At 48.6% G+C, this 21,486-nt stretch overlaps 1 protein-coding gene across 1 annotated transcript in view; it reads left to right on the top strand.

Annotated features, from left to right (window-relative positions):
• Nucleotides 1-16,815: 16,815 nt before the first annotated feature.
• RBP3 (retinol binding protein 3) overlaps nt 16,816-21,486 on the top strand; it is a 46,499-nt gene continuing 41,828 nt past the window's right edge. The window contains exon 1 of the mRNA XM_073681242.1: nt 16,816-19,888. Coding sequence (XP_073537343.1) covers nt 16,886-19,888 — 3,003 coding nt within the window. The 5' untranslated portion in view covers nt 16,816-16,885. The remainder of the gene's footprint in view (nt 19,889-21,486) is intronic.

The following is a 21,486-nucleotide window of genomic DNA, read 5'->3' as shown; positions in this document are numbered from 1 at the left end:
TTTGCACAGGAGACGCGGGCGGCCACAGTCCGCAGGCGAGAGATCTGTGAGCAGCTTGCAAAGGAGGAGCGGGCGCGGTGCCGGAAGAGGGAGCAGCTGCAGGCCTGGAGCGCGGAGGAGAAGACACAGACTCGTAGAAACCCCCATGCAGCACGCGGTCCTAAAGTAGCTGGGACCGTGGTGAAGTTCCACCAGGAGAAAGGGTGGGGGTTTATCCGCGACTCTGCCACAGCCACAGACCTCCATGTTGACAGGAGGGATGTGGAGGGTCACCTGCCAGCGGGTCACCCGAAGCGGGAGTTGTTCCCGTGGGATCGGGTAATATATACCCGACATCGAGGCCTAAAAGGGTGGTATGCCCTCAATGTCCAGAGGGTGGAGGAGGAGCAGTATCAAGAGCATTGCTGCCCAGAGGACCCGGACGGGTCTGAAGAATATTATGAGGAGGAAGAAGGTGCACAAGGAGGACACCGCTACTGAGGAGCGGCAGCGTACAAATGTATATAGTTACCTGTCAGGGTAAAGAGACTGTTACATAGCTACCCGGCATCGGGTCAGTTAAAACCGGCTGAGGACTGGGAGCAGCCAACTTAGTGAACTATCCGGCCAAGGACTGGGAGCGGTCAATTCTGTAAATAGTTGCACTTCATAAAGTGCCCCCTACTGGTTTTATAAGAAACTACAACAACTGACCTCAGAACAAAAACCCGTTAGAGATGGCTGAAGATGAGGTCCAGCTGCTGGAACAGCTATGCCCTGCAGCCACCCCAGGGCCTACGTTGAGGGTTTACGAACGGGTCCCTCCTGTTAAAAGTTTTGCCAAGTTTGCATTTTATGGAAAAATGGACACCTGGTCGCAAGTTGCACAGTGGCCAGTGAAGAAGAGAATTTTCTTAAAAAAATGTTTTACCTGAAAAAGTTTTATATATAGAATTGTTATATATGCTGCTAGGAGAGTTACATGATATTGAAAATGTTTTGCATGATGGCTGATAAAAGAGTTCCGGTGATATTAAAAATGTAGTATAATGTTTGGTAAAGAAAAATGGTTAACCGGGTTGAGAAAGAGAAAGTGTTTCTCATAAAGGGAATTGAATAATGTCGGCCGTTTTCTAAAGTAAAAAAAAAACGAAAAAAAACAACAAAACTTTAATTCTGCATGTCTTGTAAATCAAATGTTTTTGCTCTGTTCCAGCCCGAGGACGTGCTGTGGTTTACCTGGGGGGAATGTAGCGCCCCGAGGGTTCGGTTGCTACAGGGGTATTGCACCTCAACCAGAGGTGTGATATTCCATTCCCAGGTAAGGATGTAGTGTGGACCAGGGCTCAGTTAGCGGCATACCTGGGGATTGACCGAGCTCCTCACCTGGTGGACGCAGCACGGCTTGGGCAGTCATTGCTGACAGAAGTGACTTGGATAACAACTGTGAGTAAAAACCCTGGACTGCACCATTGGACTCAGTGTGATCTTTGCTGCGCCTGCACCATCACCCCCAGCATCCACCTACACTGCCCTGAGGCTACACTCTTCCCGTGGGGAGTTATCCTATCCCTGTGCTGCATACCAACACCAGCCTCAGCGGTCTGACCGCAATCCACGGGTGGCGTAGTCGGACATTCAAAACACTGATAAATAGACTGCCACAATTTGGTCTGACCACCCTGAGCCACGGGATCGGATTGCCACTACTACCCCCAGCATCGTACAGAAGCCCGGTTCCGGGTACCCCACGGCCCAGGGGGCGAGTCAGCTTAGTGTGTTTTAACCAAAGAACCTCTTTAAAGCAAACTACTATAATTGTACATCTCAGTTATAGTGGTGCACAGTATATGTGCAGGAGCCAACTGTGATTTACAGTCGATGCTCCACTATAACGGGGATAAAGGCTAACAGGTATTTGCATATAGCTGTATGGTGGGCCCCTAGGGTCAATTCATCCTGTGGGCCCCAGACACATCAGTCCAATGCTGATAGTAGATTCAAAGGATAGGTCATCAATATAGTATGCTTGGACAACTCCTTTTGCCCTTTCCTCTCCACCCCTCATAGTCAAATTCTACAAGCTCAGTGCTTATGACATTTAGGTAACATGTCTTATTTGATGACATTGCTTGCTTCTGAACATGGTGCCATTTTCTGAATGACAGACCGACGCTGTGACAAAAAGAACTGAAATGATCAGCTCTCTGTGTGTAAAAATAAAACTATATGCATTAGCTACTGCTTCTGTATTTTGGCAGATACTAGGCAATTCCATGACATCATTGCTAACATCATAGAAATTTCTTGTGCCAGAGAAAGTGCCCTGTGTCTGATCACTTGGCATTATATCACAGTTATCACTAAGGGTATGTTCACACATTTTTTTCAGACTGATTTGAAGTGGGTCTGATCTGAAAATCTAAAAAATCATTAAATTTGCCCAGAAAACACTCAAAAAATGAACATAATAATTTCTATGTGTGGCACCCCAGAGGGTCCGGTTGCGACAGTGGTATTGCCTCCTTCAAAAGAGGTACTGCCAAGCCTGGAAGCAAGCAGGGGTCCTTTTAGTCAGGTACACTACACATGCAACACTTTCCTGGCTCCAGACCAGCAAGGTGAGTCACCTCCCCTTGGCAACTGGATCTGGAGGCGGGGTTAGTTAGTCTTAGTGTCAGGAGTTGAGTTTAGGACTCTGAAGAGAGAGGAGCTAGGGACTGGAGCTGGAGATAGCTCGTCCTAGCTGGAGCACACAAAGAACCGGACACCGGAGTCCGAGGCTGTGGGACACTTCAGGCCCAGCAGCAGATTGCAGGTCTCCTGGCCCCATCAGACGCCCGGAGGCTCAGCAGCACAGAGGGACCAGCACCGCCACGGAGGAGCGACGCATGCACAAGGCCCAAGCTGCCAGCCATACGGGTGAGCACAGAACGTCACACTCAGGGACGTGGGCAACAACACAGCTACAATCAGTAAAGCCAAAGAGTATAGTGAGAAGGGCAGGCCTACAACTCCATCTGGCAAGGAGGACTCTATGTTTGCTTCCAGGCTGACCGGACTCTTACTTCTAGCCAGTACTCCAGTCCAGGCTTGTCTAATTGTCATTAGTAAAGACCCTGGGACTGCACTATACTGACTCTGTGGTTATTACTGACACCCTGCACAACCACCATCATCCACACACTGCCCTGAAGCTAACTCTTCCTGTGGGGAGTTAAAATGTTAGGGTGAACACTTTGGTATGTTCACTAGTTGCCTGCTCCTGGTTTAATGGAGATGATCAAGTGCATGCAAGAAAGAATAACATCAGACACACACACACAGTCGGATGTAAGCTCTCCTTGATCTGCTATGGCACAGCTCCAAGTGTCTTTATTCAACCCAAACATAGACTTATATGAACACTGTATGTGGGCTCGGTTAGCCCAGAATGTGAATAACCAGATGTATTGATTGGTTAGTCCATGTGGGCGTGGTCCATGAGGTCATCAGGGGGCGTGATCCATGAGGTCATCAGGGGGCATAGTCCATGAGGTCATCAGGGGGCGTGATCCATGAGGTCATCAGGGGGAGTGATCCATGAGGTCATCAAGGTGGGTTAGTCTTTCTATAGAATGCAGCTTCCTCCCAGAACAGAGCATGGTGTGATGAAACAGGAAATGGCAGCCATCTTTTGATCTAAACAACCTTATGTATGGTGAAATAATACACTTTTTGGGTCTTTTCTCTCAATCTCCTATGTCTTGAGGTTAATTAAGTATTTGAGCCTATAGCTCTCCTCAACAGTACCACCCTGGCTGCAAAACCACCAGCTTCAGAGGACTGTTCCGCATCGGTGGCCCACTTTAACCGCATTCCACAGGTGGCGTAGTCGAACTCTTTTAATAAAACCCATATACAATTCCCCTTGGATTGACCGCCCTGGGTCACGGACCGGGTCACCGCCACTGTGACTACAACCCCCAGCATCTACCGGCCCGGCACCGGGTACCCCACAGCCCAGGGGGCGCATCAACTTTGGCGTAGTCGGCAGGATTTCGTGCCCGTCGCCACCGGGTACTGTGCGCCTTAAAGAACTGTGTCGCATACCGTGGTGAAGTTTCGCGCCAATTGTCGCTGTTTCCCGCCATTGTCTGCCATTTCCGGGTCGCCGCGCGGGAAGAAGAGGGGCGTAACGGCTGGAAGCGCTCGAAGCCCAAGCCCCGCCTCACACACTGACGCAGTGCCAGGTCCTGGAAGGAGCCCCACTGGGCGCTTAAGTCAGACGCGTGCGACGCCAGGTCCTAAAAAGAGACCATCGCCTGCGGAACTGCGGCCTACGGAAGAAAGGTGAAAGAAGGTAGGCCACGGTTCACTAGGGGGGAGGAAGACGCCCGACTTGGAGGGAAGTTCAGCCGCAGGCGCGACCGCTGCCACGGTAATGCCGTTCTCCATGCCATACATACCGGGAGCAGCGTGGTTGCCCCAGTACTCAGGAGAGTCGCACACCCTGAATGATTTTAAGGAAAGACTGCGCAGTTTGTTTAAAGTGTATCCCCTGTCTGAGGAGCAGAAAGTAAGCATCCTCATAGGCCAGCTAATCGGTGCAGCCCAGAGAGAAGTGAAGTCCTGGCCAGGCCGAGACAACGGTACTGTGTAAGAAATACTGGCCCGATTAAAGGACACCTTTGACACCCGCACTGCAGCTGAAAAAAAAATGAAGTTTTACAGGTGCAAACAAAGGGTGCAGGACAGTGTACGGGACTATGCTTTAAACCTGCAGGAGGTGCTGCGGGCCATCAAACCGCTAGACCCGACAGTGTGCAAGACGAGAACAAATTGCTAACTGAGCAGTGTATTGAGGGGCTACTGTCCAGCGCTCACCGGACACAGCTGCGCATAATGGCTCTGCAAAACCCTGATCTGGACTTTGCACAATTTAAAGACAGAGCCATCCGGGTGCTGCGGGAACCAGCACCAGGTGGCGCTACATCCCACCGGCGCCCAGCTATCACATACCACCAGGAGGTGGCATCCTTTTCCCCAGAACCTGTAGGGGCTGATGCACAGACTTTGGACAATGCCCCGTCTACAGACCTGCACCTTCAGGTCCAAGAGCTGACTAAAAGTGTAGCTGCACTAGCCAAAACGGTGCAGTCCATGCAAGTGTCCCCCAAGGAAAAGATCCAGCTGGCTTACAGTCCGGAGGACGTCCCGTGGCGACGACAGAGGAGGATTCCACCAACCAGAGGGAGGAACAGCGACCGCTACGACAGGACGGACAACCCATCTGCCGCCGCTGTCACAAGACAGGACACTATGCAAGATACTGCAATAATTTAAACTAGCAAAACCTGGGGCAGAGGGCCAACCCCCAGGAGTAAGACCACCAGGCCCACAAAGCTGGCGAAATAAGTACGTGGGAGGACGACCGGTCCTACCTATCGTGGTTGACGGCTTTCCGATGATCGCGTTGCTGGACACTGGATCCCAGGTGACCACTATGCCATATGTTCTTTATAAACGATACTGGACTGATTCAGACATTATGCGCCGTCCAGATGACCATCTTAGCATCTATGCCAGCAATGGTCAACCCTTACCTCAGGTGGGGTATAAAGAAGTGACCATAAAGATTGGCAGAGTAGAGTTGCCATCACAAGGAATGATAATTGTTGACATTGATCGCCGAGAAAGTCATCCCATGATAACCTTAGGCACTAATGTCATTGAAAATTGTCTTTCAGAAATTATTGTCTTGTTACAGCAGGTTGCGGAGACTGCCAGTTCCAGTCAGCAGCGGGTTCTGCAAAGAGAAATCAGAGCCCTGATGAGAAGACAACAGGTAGAACTGTCTGGTGGTGAAATTGGCAGTGTCAGGATGAGTGACCAATTCCCCATTGCCATGCCCCCTAGGAGTGAAATGTTGATATGGTGTCGGGCAGCAATCGGTCTCAGGGGTCGAGAACACCAGGCCCTGGTAGAGCCCGTGACTCGCCCCCTGGGCCGTGGGGTACCCGGAACCGGGCTTCTGTACGATGCTGGGGGTAGTAGTGGCAACCCGATCCCGTGGCTCAGGGTGGTCAGACCAAAGTTGTGGCAGTCTATTTATAGATTTGTGAATATCCGACTAAGCCACCCGTGGATTGCGGTCAGGGATAACCGCCGCTGCGAGGCAGACCGCTGAGGCTGGTGTTGGTGTGCAGCACAGGGGTAGGATAACTCCCCACGGGAAGAGTGTAGCCTCAGGGCAGTGTAGGTGGATGCTGGGGGTGATGGTGCCGGCACAGCAGAAATCACAGAGTCCAATGATGCAGTCCAGGGTCTTTAACTCACAGTTGTTATCCAAGTCACTTCTGTCAGCAAGGACTGCCCGAGCCGTGCTGCATCCACCAAGTGAGGAGCTCGGTCAACCCCCAGGCAATTCAGGAGTATGGCACAGGACCCCCTTCTGTCCTTTCTCTGGCCTCTCGTGCCCGACCAGTGTCCTGACTTCTGTCCGGCTACCGTGGACCGTGTCGGGTAAGCGTTGGCCTTCACTTCCCGCTATCCTATATGGTGCCTTCCTAACAGGTTTAGCGGGGGGGGTGCACCAATAAATGGTCACAGAGGGTAGATTCGCCTCCACCAACTTAGGGATCCGGTACCTTTCCACAGCCTGACCCTTTCACCCGGTATAGTGGGGTATGCAACGGTTGCTGACCGTTCTGCACTCTTAGGGTCCCTTCTGCCTTCTTGTTTCTGGAGCCCTTCCACTCCTCTGTCTCTTCTTTCTTCCTTCTCCTTATTCTCTTCTCCTCTCTGGCTCCGGCCTTCTCTCTAGGCCTGCCTCGTGGAGCTGAGCTCAGGCTGAGCCTCGGCTCCCTGTCAGCTCTCTCTCCCTTCCGCTCTGACTGACTGGACTGAACTCTCGACTAAGATGGTTCCCACCTTTTATCTGTTTCTCTGTGCCTGAGCTCAGGTGACCTGCACCCAATGAGCTCCTTCCTATGCTCCAGAAACCGCCTCTCTCTGCTCCTACACCACTGGGTTCTCTCCCCCCCTCCCCACTCCAGCCAGGGACATGGTCAGTTGTGCCCGCAGCTGGGAGCACCGTCGAGCTGTCCCCCGGAAATGGGGTGTGTGTGTGCAGATAACTGAGCCCTGGTCCACACTCCATCCTTACCTGGGAGTGGAATATCACACCTCTGGGTGAGGTGCAATACCCCTGTAGCAACCGAGCCCTCGGGGCGCTACACCCATATACTCTGACAGTAGGCCCACCATTTTGACAGCCAGGGGGGTGGTTGATGTCCGCTATGGGAGAGTGCCAGTCCGCATCCTGAATTGTGGGGAGAAAGAGGTTCATTTGCCCCGATATGCTACCCTTGCCAAATTATTCACCGTCAGTAACAACTCTATAAAGACAGTGGAACCCTTACCCCCATCCAAACCGGAGGAGGATAATGGCTCCAAGGGACAGATGGAGGACTGGTGTCAGAAGCTACACGTGGGCACTGACTCCACCCCTCAGCACCAAAAACATGGAGTATACCGGGTGGTCCAGGAGTATGAGCGGGTCTTCAGCAAACACCCACTAGACTTCGGGCAGGTAAAAGGGGTACAACACCATATCCCCACGGGAGATCATCCACCCTTTAAAGAGCGGTACCGACCTGTACCCCCAGCTCACTATCAATGTGCCAAAGGGATGTTACGGGAGATGAAGGAGGCTGGGGTGATAAGAGATAGTTGTAGCCCCTGGGCAGCTCCATTAGTTCTCGTCAGGAAAAAGGATGGTACAATGAGAATGTGTGTTGACTACAGGCAAATTAACCGCATTACACATAAGGATGCCTACCCATTACCCAGGATTGAGGAATCACTAGCTGCATTAAGATCTGCTAATTTTTTCTCTGCTTTGGATCTCTCTAGTGGGTATTGGCAGCTTCCTGTGGCAGAAGCGGATAAAGAAAAGACCGCGTTCACAACACCGATGGGCCTCAGTGAGTTCAACTGCATGCCATTCGGACTCTGCAACACCCCAGAAACCTTCCAGCGGTTGATGGAGTGCTGTCTGGGACACAAAGAACTTTGAGACTGTCCTGCTGTACCTGGATGACGTCATTGTCTACTCCAAGTCCTATGAAGACCACCTGAAGCACCTGGCAGAGGTGTTTGAAGCCGTAGCTGGTTTTTGCCTGAAGGTGATGCCGTCAAAATGTCACCTGTTGAAGCCCAAGGTACAGTACCTAGGTCATGTGGTAAGCGCCGAAGGTGTAGCACCAGACCCTGACAAGGTCACAGTAATCAAGGACTGACCAAGACCCTCCACTATCAAGTAAGTACGGCAGTTCCTCGGGTTGGTAGGCTACTACCGAAGGTTTATCAAAGGCTTCACCGAGATAGCGGCACCCATGCAGGACCTCCTAGTAGACCAGTCCAGGAAGGCCAAAAACCCGAAGCCTCCATTCAAATGGGATAAGCTGGAAGATGAATTCTTCAGCAGGCTGAAGATGGCTCTCACAGGAGACGAGATCCTGGTCTACCCCGATTATGGCCAACCCTTCATACTCCATACAGATGCGAGCAACATGGGACTAGGAGCGGTGCTGTCCCAGATACTGCAAGGCAGAGAAAGAGTGATTGCCTATGCCAGCAGGAAGCTCCGGCCCACGGAAAGGAACCCCGATAACTACAGTTCCTTCAAGTTGGAGTTCCTCGCCGTAGTCTGGGCTGTGACAGAGCGCTTCAAGCACTATCTCGCCTCCTCCAAATTTACGGTCTTCACGGACAATTACCCGCTGACGCACCTGGAAACTGCGAAGCTTGGTGCCCTGGAACAATGATGGATGGCCCGACTGTCTAATTACGAGTTCACCATCAAGTATCTGGTGGGCACAAGAATGCAAATGCTGATGCGCTGTCCAGGATGCCCAACTTGCCAGATGGGGGAGAAGATCCGGAAGAGCTGGAGGAGATAGAGATCCCCGCTTTCCACCGTCATGGGGTGACCCAGTGCTCCCATTGTGTAAAGAACAGGTGCTCCGCCAACAGAGAGGCCACGTTCAATCCATTGCCGCACCATGGATAGGCAGAGACACAGGATAGTGACCCGGCTGTCTGCCTAGTCAAGGAGTTGCTGACACAAGCTGATTCGCACTCTGATCCAGATGCTCCAGAGGAGACCAAACAGTTGTGGAAGGAGAAGGGCAAGCTGTTTATCTACGAAGGGAAGCTGTGTCAAAGAAGTATCAACTCCCGGACACATGAACTGGTCTGGCAGGTGGTAGTCCCGAGGCGAGATGCGTCAATGGTCTTAGAAGCGTACCACGATGGAGCAGGACACTTCGGATGGAAGAAGTTGGAAGTCCTGCTACGTGAGCAATTCTACTGGGCTGGCATGAGGAAAGCAATCGAGAGATGGTGTCGAGAATGCGGACCATGCAACCTTAGGTGAAAAGACCGTGACAGCCAGAGGGCTCCCCTGCAGCCCATCATCACCAAACAGCCACTCGAACTGGTAGCCTTGGACTACGTGAAGCTAGCCCCAAGCAGGTCAGGCTATGTCTACGCTCTCACCATAGTAGACCACTACTCCCGGTTCCTGGTAGTAGTGCCAGTAAAGGACCAGGCCGCTCAGACTGCAGCCAAAGCTTTCCAACAGCACTTCTGTCGCCCGCACGGTTACCCTGACCGCGTGCTTACTGACCAAGGTCCAGCCTTCGAAGCGGAGGTGTTCCAAGAATTCTGCAACCTGTACGGCTGCAAGAAAATCAGGACAACGCCGTATCACCCCCAAACCAATGGGTTGTGTGAGAAGATGAACCAGGTGGTGATAGACCTGTTGAAGACGCTGCCCCTTGAAGAACGCAGCCTGTGGCCAGAAAAGTTACCAGATCTGATGGACCTCTATAACCATATCCCAGTGAACTCTACCAACTGCACACCTGCTTACCTGATGAGAGCAAGACCTGGTAAGCTGCCCATCGACTTAGACATGGGAGTCCTAACACCAGAGACGACCTCGCCAGATGCAGATTGGGATACCGAGCGGCAGCAACAATACCGCAAAGTGCAAGAGAGTGTTGAAAGAAGTTTGTCCCAGGCAAGACAAAAGCAAGAGAAAACTTATAATCAACACGCACCTGCTGTTCCCTTATCACCTGGAGAACAAGTCCTTAAGAGAAAGAGACGACTCCACAAATTGGATGACCAGTGGGAGGTAGAGCTGTACACCATCCTACCCTCGAGCTACGATAACACCAAAGTGTGCCTCATCAGCAAGGATGGAGGAGAAACATCAGCGGCAGTTTCCAGAGATCATTTGAAGAAATGTCCTGAGCAATTACAGCACACTAAGGAAGACTAAGATAGCCCTCAACCCACAGAGGAGGTGGAGGAAGTGGTCCAAACAGTACTCGGAGAATTTCCCCGGTCGTGGACACAAGTGAACAATGCAATTGTCGTGCCAGTCCTTACCTTTCTCCAACCAGCCCATCAGGAAGCTGTAGAAGTCCCAGAACAGCTGGAAGAACAGTTGGCCCCAGAGGCAGAAGTTTCATCAACAGCAGACCATGAGAATCTACCCTCTGCTAACAATGAACCTGTCATATCCACGGTGAGCCAAAGAGTCCGTAGGAAATTGCACAACCTACCAGTACTACCTCATACTACCCGTAGTGTAGTTCACACTGAACCCACCACACCAGGGGTAGACACAAGGGACCAGGGTAGATCCACCAGAAGCACAAAAGGTCAGCTCCCTGCTCGTTGGAGAAATTAAAATGTAAAGCATTAAAGTATAAGAGTATTAAAATGTATGCTGTATATAGTTACCCTTAAGGGTATGCCAGAGACATTGCCAGTTTGAAAAATTTTATATGTGTTTATCCAGTTACCCGGTAAGGGTATAAAGACTTGTAGGTTATGGACGGTGAATAACCAAAGAACTCTCCATTGTAAATAATTGCACTTGTTAAAGTGCCCCTTCTTGTTTTATGCTACATTAAAAGACCACTGAACAAAAACCCGTTGGAGGTGGTTGAAGACGTGGTCCAACACCTGGATCATCTATGCCCTGCAGCCACCCCAGGGCCTACGTTGGGGGTTTTGGACGGGTCCCTCATGCTGCTACCATTTTACCTTGCTCAGTGGAATGGACACCTGGTTGCAGAATATGCTGTAACCTGTTAAAGACTGTAATGTTTATAATTTTCTATATGCCTTGTTAAATGTTGTTGTTACTTTTGTAAAAATATTCTCAGTCCCGGAGTACTGAAGTTAACTAGGGGGGAATGTGGCACCCCAGAGGGTCTGGTTGCCACAGTATTGCCTCCTTCAAAAGAGGTACTGCCAAGCCTGGAAGCAAGCAGGGGTCCTTTTAGTCAGGTACACTACACATGCAACACTTTCCTGGCTCCAGACCAGCAAGGGAAGTCACCTCCCCTTGGCAACTGGATCTGGAGGCGGGGTTAGTTAGTCTTAGTGTCAGGAGTGGAGTTTAGGACATCGAAGAGAGAGGAGCTAGGGACTGGAGCTGGAGATAGCTCGTCCTAGCTGGAGCACACAAAGAACCGGAGTCCGAGGCTGTGGGACAATTCAGGCCCAGCAGCAGATACCGTAGGGCAGGAGATTGCAGGTCTCCTGGCCCTATCTGACGCCCGGAGGCTCAGCAGCACAGAGGGACCAGCACCGCCACGCAGGAGCGACGTATGCACAAGGCCCGAGCTGCCAGCCATACGGGTGAGCACAGAACGTCACACTCAGGGACGTGGGCAACAACACAGCTACAATCAGTAAAGCCAAAGAGTATAGTGAGAAGGGCAGGCCTACAACTCCATCTGGCAAGGAGGACTCTATGTTTGCTTCCAGGCTGACCGGACTCTTACTTCTAGCCAGTACTCCAGTCCAGGCTTGTCTAATTGTCATCAGTAAAGACCCTGGGACTGCACTATACTGACTCTGTGGTTATTACTGACACCCTGCACAACCACCATCATCCACACACTGCCCTGAAGCTAACTCTTCCTGTGGGGAGTTAAAATGTTAGGGTGAACACTTTGGTATGTTCACTAGTTGCCTGCTCCTGGTCTAATGGATATGATCAAGTACATGCAAGAAAGAATAACATCAGACACACACACAGTCGGATGTAAGCTCTCCTTGATCTGCTATGGCACAGCTCCAAGTGTCTTTATTCAACCCAAACATAGACTTATATGAACACTGTATGTGGGCTCGTTTAGCCCAGAATGTGAATAACCAGATGTATTGATTGGTTAGTCCATGTGGGCGTGGTCCATGAGGTCATCAGGGGGCGTGATCCATGAGGTCATCAGGGGGCGTAGTCCATGAGGTCATCATGGGGCGTGATCCATGAGGTCATCAGGGGGCGTAGTCCATGAGGTCATCAGGGGGAGTGATCCATGAGGTCATCAGGGGGCGTAGTCCATGAGGTCATCAGGGGGCGTAGTCCATGAGGTCATCAGGGGGCGTAGTCCATGAGGTCATCAGGGGGCGTAGTCCATGAGTTCATCAAGGTCGGTTAGTCTTTCTATAGAATGCAGCTTCCTCCCAGAACAGAGCATGGTGTGATGAAACAGGAAATGGCAGCCATCTTTTGATCTAAACAACCTTATGTATGGTGAAATAATACACTTTTTGGGTCTTTTCTCTCAATCTCCTATGTCTTGAGGTTAATTAAGTATTTGAGCCTATAGCTCTCCTCAGCAATACCACCCTGGCTGCAAAACCACCAGCTTCAGAGGACTGTTCCGCAGCGGTGGCCCCCTTTAACCGCATTCCACAGGTGGCGTAGTCGGACTCTTTTAATAAAACCCATATACAATTCCCCTTGGATTGACCGCCCTGGGTCACGGAACGGGTCACCGCCAATGTGACTACAACCCCCAGCATCTACCGGCCCGGCACCGGGTACCCCACGGCCCAGGGGGCGCGTCATATGTAAAAATGACTTGCTGTTCCCATGGGCTTGAAAGAAAAAGGAGAGAAAACACAGGACCTTCTAGGGCAATAACGTCAAGATGGGTATGTAGCCCGAGGCTAGTGGATTCCAGTTGTAGAACTGTTCACTTTAGAAGGTTGTGCAGGGAGCGGGCACAACACTGGTGGTCAAGGTGTAGTGTAGATCCGAGTGCATGAAGAATTAGCTGCAGCAGCAGCTAAGAAGCAATTGTGATGTCTGGGCATCCACGCAAATACTTAAAGTAAAATCTGAAGGAAAATACTGAGCTTTGGGCACAATTAGTTGAGCAAGTTTGAAAGGTTTTTTACCTTTGAGTAATCTTGTAACAATAAATTACTCACCTATTGTAATCCTGTTGGATCCACTTTTCATTCCAATCAGACTTCCTCAACCAGTAGCACCTAAGGCTCAGTATTTTCCTCCAGACTTTATTTCGCTGTTCAAATGTTCAGACTTTTGAGTGTCTTTTAGCAGAGACAAAGCCAAGTGTCAGTTCTTCAGGTGTTTTCTGCTTGGTTGTGGCTTTGAGAGTTTTGTGAGGATTTTTGCCTCAATATAAGCAAATGTGTGCACAGGGCCGCCACCATGGCATTACTGCCCTTACGGCCGTATGGGGCTTGGTGATCAGAGGGGTGACTGGGCCCCCCCTCTTTCTGCCTCACCTCACTGGCCCTCCGCAGCAGGATTCTGCCGGTTCAGTAACTGAACGTGCATCCTCGGATGCATGCTCAGTTGAAATCAATTGCCACCAGCTTCCCGCACTTGAATAGTTAACAGCCGCCAGCCAATCACAGGCCAGAAGCTGATGTCACTGCCATGCGCCGGTGTGTCCGCGCCTCAGATGGATGAGGCAGAGGAACGCGGCCAGATAAGGAAAAAAATTTTTTTTTTACTTTTTTTGTAAAGCAGCACTATGGGGGCAGGATGGGAGATCATATGGGGCAGAATGTAGAAAAATGGGGCAGAATGGAGATGACATGGAGGCAGAATGGAGACACATGGGGCAGAATGGAGATAAATGGGGGTAAAATGGAGGCACATGGGCAGAATGGAGACATGGGGGCAGAATAAAGTCAAATGGGGGCCGTATGGAGAAAAATGGGGAAGAATGGAGACATGGGGGCAGGATGGAGACAAATGGGGGCAGAATGGAGACATATGGGGGAAGGATGAAGTCACATGGGGCTAGGATGAGAGAACATATGGGAGCAGGATGGAGACATATGGGGCCAGGATTGGGAGAAAACAAGGGGCCAGGAATGAGACACAAGGGGCCAGCAATGGGAGAACACAAGGGGCCAGCAATGGGAGAACACAAGTGACCAGGAATGGGAAAACACAAGCCGCCAGGAATGGTGTGCTACTTGTACACTGACACTATACATTATATAGTATTTACAGAGCTCCTTCGTATAATGTCACCGGTGATCACTGTATTTCCTGTACACTGACACTTTATACAGAGCTTCTGTGTATAATGTCACTGGTGATCCCTGGATTATTGGTACACTGACAGTATATACAGAGCTCCTGCGTATAACGTCACTGATGATCACTGTATTACCTGTACACTATATACAGAGCTCCTGTGTAAAATGTCACTGGTGATCCCTGTATTACCTGTACACTGATACTTTATACTGTATATGTGGCACCCCTGCGGATCCAGTCGCCACAGAGGTACTGCATCTCACCCAGAGGTGTGGTATCCCACTCTCAGGTAAGGAGGGAGTACTGCCCGGGACCCACCCACCTGCATCCAACACTACACCATTCCAGACCAGCAGGCGGGGCAAGATGCACGTGTACAATGCTGAGCCCTGTCCCTGGTTGGAAGGGGGGGAACCAAGAGAGGGGGAACCATGTAGTGAGTGTGGGTGGAGGAAGTAGATCAGGGGAGCACCGTCAGTAGGAGTATAAGAAGAAAGGGAACCATCTAGAAGCAGACAGTTGGGGTCAGTCTGAGGAGAGAGTTTGTGGAGAGAGTGTTGGAAGCAGGAGCTCTGGAGGAGCTCTGCTCCGGAGGAGAGGAGAGAGGAGCAGGGCCTAGACTGAGAGGCCCAGGAGGACAGACTGGGAGCAGAGGGAAGGCTCCAGGGAGACAGAAGGGATCCCAGGGGCACGGGATGTGCAGGAAGCCACTCGTGTGCCCAAATATACCAGGATGTGGAGGGATCAGGCCGCAGAGGGGACCAGTCCCTAACTAGTGGAGAACTACAAGGCTCAGCTAGAAAACCAAAGGCTGTTGTACTTTCAAGGTGCAGCTGCCCAAAACCACAATTATATCGCCGAAAAGGTGGCCGCATAGGATTCAGGGGACTGCACATCGCCCGCCAAGATCCGAGGCTACTGGCTTGGGACACTGATTGTGAGGCGCAGGGCAGGAGGATGAGAGCTAGCGCAGGAAGACGACCGAGGAAGGCACACAGAACGGGGTCCCATTAAGTGCTCCTGAATTACCTGAGGGATTGTTGAACCCCTTCCCTGGTGAACGCAGGACGACGTTGGAGGTTACACACTGGCGCTGGTAACCTGGAGTTTTGAACAACTGTGAGTAAACCTTGAAGACCTCACCCCACTGTGTCCTGGAATTATTGCTGCGCCATCACCAGCCCTGCACTACACAGCACCAGCAACATCTATCTCATAGCATCACTATTTCATGCCCTGGGGCTTAGCTCTGCCTGTGGAGAGCTGAACCAACTCTGCTAGTCACCATCAGCTCCAGAGGATTTACACCGCAGCGGCGGCTCCATATAGCCGCATGCCATAGGTGGCTTCACGAACATTATCTATAAAAACTTTATTCCCCTTTTACTTTTCCCCTTTTATTGACCGCCCTGGGTCATGGACCGGGTCACATCCACCGTGACATCCCCCAGCACCAACCGGCCCGGCTACCGAGTACCCCACGGCCCAGGGGGCGCGTCATATGCTATGTACAGAGCTCCTGTGTATAATTGCACTTATAGTAATATTAGTATTGTGTTTTTTGATTGATGATCAGTATTTTAGTATTCGGTCACTATGTGGTGGTAATATGTGGTATGGCCATGGTGTAGCGGTATTTGTTCCTTGTATGAGGTATTAGTCGTCACTATGTGGTGGTAATATGTGGTCTGGCCATGGTGTGATGGTATTTGTCCCTTGTATGTGGTATTATTGGTCATTTTAAAACATGTATGTGACACATTTCCTTAAACAAAAAGAAAAAAATATATACCTATCTAAAAAGAGTATTTAGTATTATAAGAAATGTTTAATAGGTCAGAGTAGAGTAGGGCCCAGCCATAAGAGTCTACCTTGTCGTTGTGGTGGTTCAAAAAAATCTTTTGGCCAAAACAAAAGCTGATGGTTATGTATGTGATATGGTGTTCGATGGTAACTGTTAATGTGTGATTGATGAGGATGTGGTGCAGAAGTAGAGTTTTTCAAAGAGTGGGCGGTGGGAATGTGTAAGGTTCTAGGGGTGGAGGTGAAGCTGGGGTGGAGCCTAGGTTGAGTCTCAAGGGGCCCGAAACTTTTTGCCAGTATGGGGCCCTGAAATTCCTAGTGGCAGCCCTGTGTGTGAACATACCCTTATCTACCGTATATATAGCCTACAGTAGGGAAAACACAAATGATTAGTTTTTGGGTAAACATTTTTTGAACTTCAACAAAATACTCCTAAGCAGCTGCAAAACCCTTCATCAACCTTCAGAATTACATAAACTGGGACACTAGCTAATTTTTTACTAAATTACCAGAACAGATGCTCACATTCAAGGCAGCACTCTGTTTTCCCAGAAAAAGCTTTCTGCTGATGCTCATCATTACATTAATGTGATTAAAGGTTTAGCAGAGATAAAAGAGAATTTGCTGTTCTTGCCCTGTTCTAATTCTTCACTCTCGGTCCTAGAAGCAGAGTCTGATCACGGCGGTGGAGACAGCAATATTGAGTTTGAAGATTTAGCCAATATGCCTCCTTTCTATCAAAGACTGATATTTCTACTTATATTTTCCAATGCCTGGAGTAACCCTGTGTTTCAACCTTCTCTTGTGCTGGACATGGCCAAAGTCCTACTGGATAACTATTGCTTTCCAGAGAATCTGGTAGGAATGCAAGAAACTATTGAGCAAGCAATAAAAAGTGGAGAAATTCTACACATCTCTGATCCATATACATTGGCTAATGTCTTCACAGCTGGAGTACAAGGCTCCCTGAATGATCCTCGTCTCATAGTCTCATATGAGCCAACTGATGCAATGGTGAAACAAGAGGTAGAGATCATCCCAACTACTGAGCAGCTGCAACTTCTTGTTGAAAAAGCTATTAAGTATGAAGTCCTCCCGGGAAACATTGGCTATCTTCGTGTTGACTGCATAATAGGTCAAGATATACTACAAAGAATTGGCCCTTTGCTTGTTAAAAACATATGGAAGAAATTGATGCCAAGTTCTGCTCTTATCCTTGATTTCAGGTACTGCACTCAGGGGGAGATCTCTGGAGTTCCCTTTATTGTTTCTTACTTATGTGAAGCTGAACCTGTGGTCCACATTGATACCATTTACAACCATCCCTCCAACACCACCTCTGAACTACGAACATTGCCTGCACTGATAGGTGAGAGATACAGCAAAGATAAAGATGTGGTTGTGCTTACAAGCAGATTCACCCAAGGTGTTGCTGAAGATGCTGCATACATTCTTAAGCATATGAACAGGGCTGTTCTTGTTGGGGAGAAAACTGCAGGTGGCTCATTGGACATACAGAAGATAAAGATTGGCCAGTCAAATTACTATATCACTGTTCCGGTAGCTAGGTCTATCAGCCCTCTGACTGGGCAGAGTTGGGAAGTGGCTGGAGTCTTCCCTTGTGTGGTTGTTAATGCAGAAGATGCTTTGAATAAAGCCATGGCCATTCTGTCTGTACGTTCTAAAATTCCGAATGTGTTACATCAACTCAGTGTGATCTTGGGCAAGTTTTATTCTTTCTATGATCGTATACCAACCTTACTAAAGCACCTTTCAAATACAGACTATGCAGCAGTCATTTCTGAGGAAGATCTTGCTTCTAAGCTAAATTATGAACTTCAGTCTATTACTGAGGACCCAAGGCTAATATTAAGAGGCAAATCAGACACCCTATTAATTCCAGAAGTTTATCCTTCTGCAAAAGATTTACCAGATGACAAAAATCTTCTCCAAGCTTTGGTCAACACTGTCTTTAAAGTTAACATTCTTCCAGGAAACATTGGGTATTTCCGCTTTGACGAGTTTGCTGATATCTCCATACTTGCCAAGTTAGGACCTTACATTGTCACCAAAGTTTGGGACCAAATTAGTAACACAGAAAATCTAATTATAGATTTAAGGTACAACACTGGTGGGCCATCTGCAGCTGTTCCTTTACTTTTGTCCTACTTTCAAGATTCAGAGTCTAGAATCCGTTTATTTACTACATATGACCGTCTTTCCAACTCTACCCAAGAATTCTACAGCTTCCCTAAACTTCTAGGAAAACCCTATGGGTCTAAGAAAGGCGTGTATGTATTGACTAGTCACAAAACATCTACAGCTGCAGAGGAGTTTGCTTACCTGATGCAGTCATTAAGTCGGGCAACTATCATTGGAGAAATTACATCTGGGACTCTTATGCATTCTCGGGCATTCAATCTGGAAGAAACCCAATTAACTGTTACGATACCGGTAATCAATTTTATAGATAACAATGGTGACTGTTGGCTTGGGGGAGGTGTAGTTCCAGATGCAATTGTCCTGGCAGAAGAAGCCTTAGACAAAGCTAAAGAGATAATTTCATTTCATCCAGAAGTATCTGCATTGGTAGAAGGCACAGGACAACTTTTAGAAGTCCATTATGCAATTCCAGAGGTGGCTTTCAAGGTTAGTCAGACCCTCCAACACAAGTTATCTGAGGGTAGGTACCGCTCTGTGGTGGACCTAGAATCTTTAGCTTCTCAACTGACTTCTGACATTCAGGAGTTCTCAGGAGATCACAGACTTCATGTTTTTTATAGTGACATAGAGCCTGAAATATTAGAAGAAAAAACAGCAAAGATCCCATCTCCTGAAGAACTCAGCTACATCATTGATGCCTTATTCAAAATTCAAGTATTACCAAGAAATGTAGGTTATCTGCGGTTTGACATGATGGCTGATGCAGAGATTATTAAAGCTATTGGCCCCCAACTAGTTAGTCTTGTTTGGAACAAGCTCGTTGATACAAGCTCCCTAATTATCGATATGAGATTCAACACTGGTGGTTACTCCACTGCTATCCCCATTTTTTGTTCCTATTTTTTTGAGCCAGAGCCTCTGCAACACCTGTACACAGTATATGACCGTAGCACATCTACAGGCACAGAAATCTGGACACTGCCGGTGGTGGCTGGCCAAAGATATGGATCTACTAAAGACATTTATGTCCTCACAAGTCATATGACTGGATCAGCTGCTGAAGCCTTTACAAGATCAATGAAGGATCTGAACAGAGCAACTATCATTGGGGAGCCAACAGGTGGGGTATCCCTATCTGTTGGTATGTACAAAGTAGAAAAAAGCCTCCTTTATGCATCAATTCCAAATCAAGTAGTGATCAGTTCAGTGACTGGTAAAATATGGAGTGTATCGGGAGTAGAGCCCCATGTTATAATTCAAGCTAATGAAGCTATGAATAGTGCCCACCGTATTATTATCCTACGCTCCAAGATACCCTCAGTCATTCAGACTGCAGGCAAACTCGTGGCAGATAACTATGCAGTTGGAGAAACAGGGGCAGAGGTGTCCTCAAAACTTCTGTCATTGGTGGAGAAAACAGACTACAAAATGATAAACTCTGAAGTGGAGTTAGCTGAGAAATTAAACCATGATCTTCAGACACTTTCTGGAGATGTCCATCTGAAAGCCATATTCATACCTGAAAACTCAAAGGATCGCATCCCAGGTGTTGTGCCCATGCAGGTAATAAATATACGATACTGTCTTTCCTGTCCTTTATATACATTATTTTTTACATAGGGCAGTCTAGAATAACAAAGTAATATTAGAACGCCATTCAGATGAATTTTATTGTGACTTTCTGAATTATTAAGGGGTGGCCCTCTGTTCAGGATCTTCATTACTTGGTCAGAGTAGAGAGCGATTTTAAAGAGTAACTCTACCTGTAAAAGGCCTATGCCGTACTATACAAACAAACTATTGATTTGAATGGACACTATGTAGTACTTAATTTCCTTTGTGGTGGCGTTGTAGGAAACATAACTGTGTACCCTGAAGTGATTGGCTGCTGCTCCACAGAAACCACTGAGATATCAAAAATGATTGTGGCTTCAACAAAAGGAAGGAGCTCCCTTAAGCCCACCATACATATTAGACTAATGTTGGCTGCACCCTTCGATATTGACTGGTTCAACCGACACTATGTATGGGGGCGCTGGCCACCTGATTGATGTCCGATTTCGGAATGCCAATTGCTTTGCTCTCCTGTAGATAAGCTGCTGGCTAGGATTTTCGCATAGAGAATACAGAAGTGCATGGCTGAACACCTGATAGCCCCATAAATCAGCTGTTAGCTTTGGAGCAGAATAGATGCTGATCTTCAGTACCCGGCAGCAGCGCTTGACATTGAATGACAGAGCTAATAAAAGTTGATCAGTGGGAGTGCCGTGTGTCTTACCCCACCAATTTAATACTGATGACTTACAGGTCATCAATATCATATGACTGGAGAACGCCTTAAAAGTTCACTCACTACTGGCTTACTGTATCCTAATATGTTATTATTGTTGTAGAAAGTATCTTTTTGATATAGTTATGCTCAAAAAAGGCAGAAACTATTAATTTACCATAATTCTGTGAGCAGGTTTGACCCAACAAAATTGCTAACAGTATTAGATAAGAGACCCCAAAGGTGTACAAGCGTGTCTTTCTGTAAGGTTTTAGCAGCAGTATGAATGAGAAAGTGGGTAGTGTCTAAAGCTAGTGGGCACTCGACTCTCTGCCAGTAAGGGATCTACAACTCCATCCCTCTGCTCTTGAGTGACAGCTGTAGCAACAACCAGGACTGTGCTATAGCCATCACTAAAAAACAGAAAGCCGAATAATCATCAGTGTAAGGCCACGGCCCCACTATCAGTATTTGGTCAGTATTCCATCAGTATTGTTTCTCAGGAGTGGGAGTCAAAACCAGGAGTGGATGATAAATACAGAATTGGTGACTTGTTTCTATTATACCTTTGCTCTGATTGTTCCTCACCTGGTTTTGGCTCCCACTCCTGAGAAAAAAATACTGACCAAATACGGATAGTGGGGCCGTGGCCTAACAGACCACCCAGGAGGTACTTACCGGATTGGTGTAACCCAGATTAAGACTACAATTTCTAATTCATGCTGCTGCTAAAACCTTACAGATAGGTATGTTTTACTGTTTCCCGACCACCCACTTTTGCTGGCAGGTGGTGTGGGCTTTGAATCTGCAGTGACATCATTTGACGTTGCTGCTTTTACACTCCTGTCCCTGCAATCTAGCAAGAGTAGGTCAAGCGCTTGGCTGCCATAGA

The sequence above is a fragment of the Phyllobates terribilis genome, unplaced genomic scaffold, assembly GCF_046119375.1.
Source record: "Phyllobates terribilis strain yellow unplaced genomic scaffold, ASM4611937v1 Scaffold_5__5_contigs__length_657084704, whole genome shotgun sequence".
In the NCBI taxonomy this organism is placed as follows: domain Eukaryota; kingdom Metazoa; phylum Chordata; class Amphibia; order Anura; family Dendrobatidae; genus Phyllobates; species Phyllobates terribilis.
Note: the sequence above shows the minus strand (reverse complement) of the source record. Positions and strands in the feature narration are given on the sequence as shown.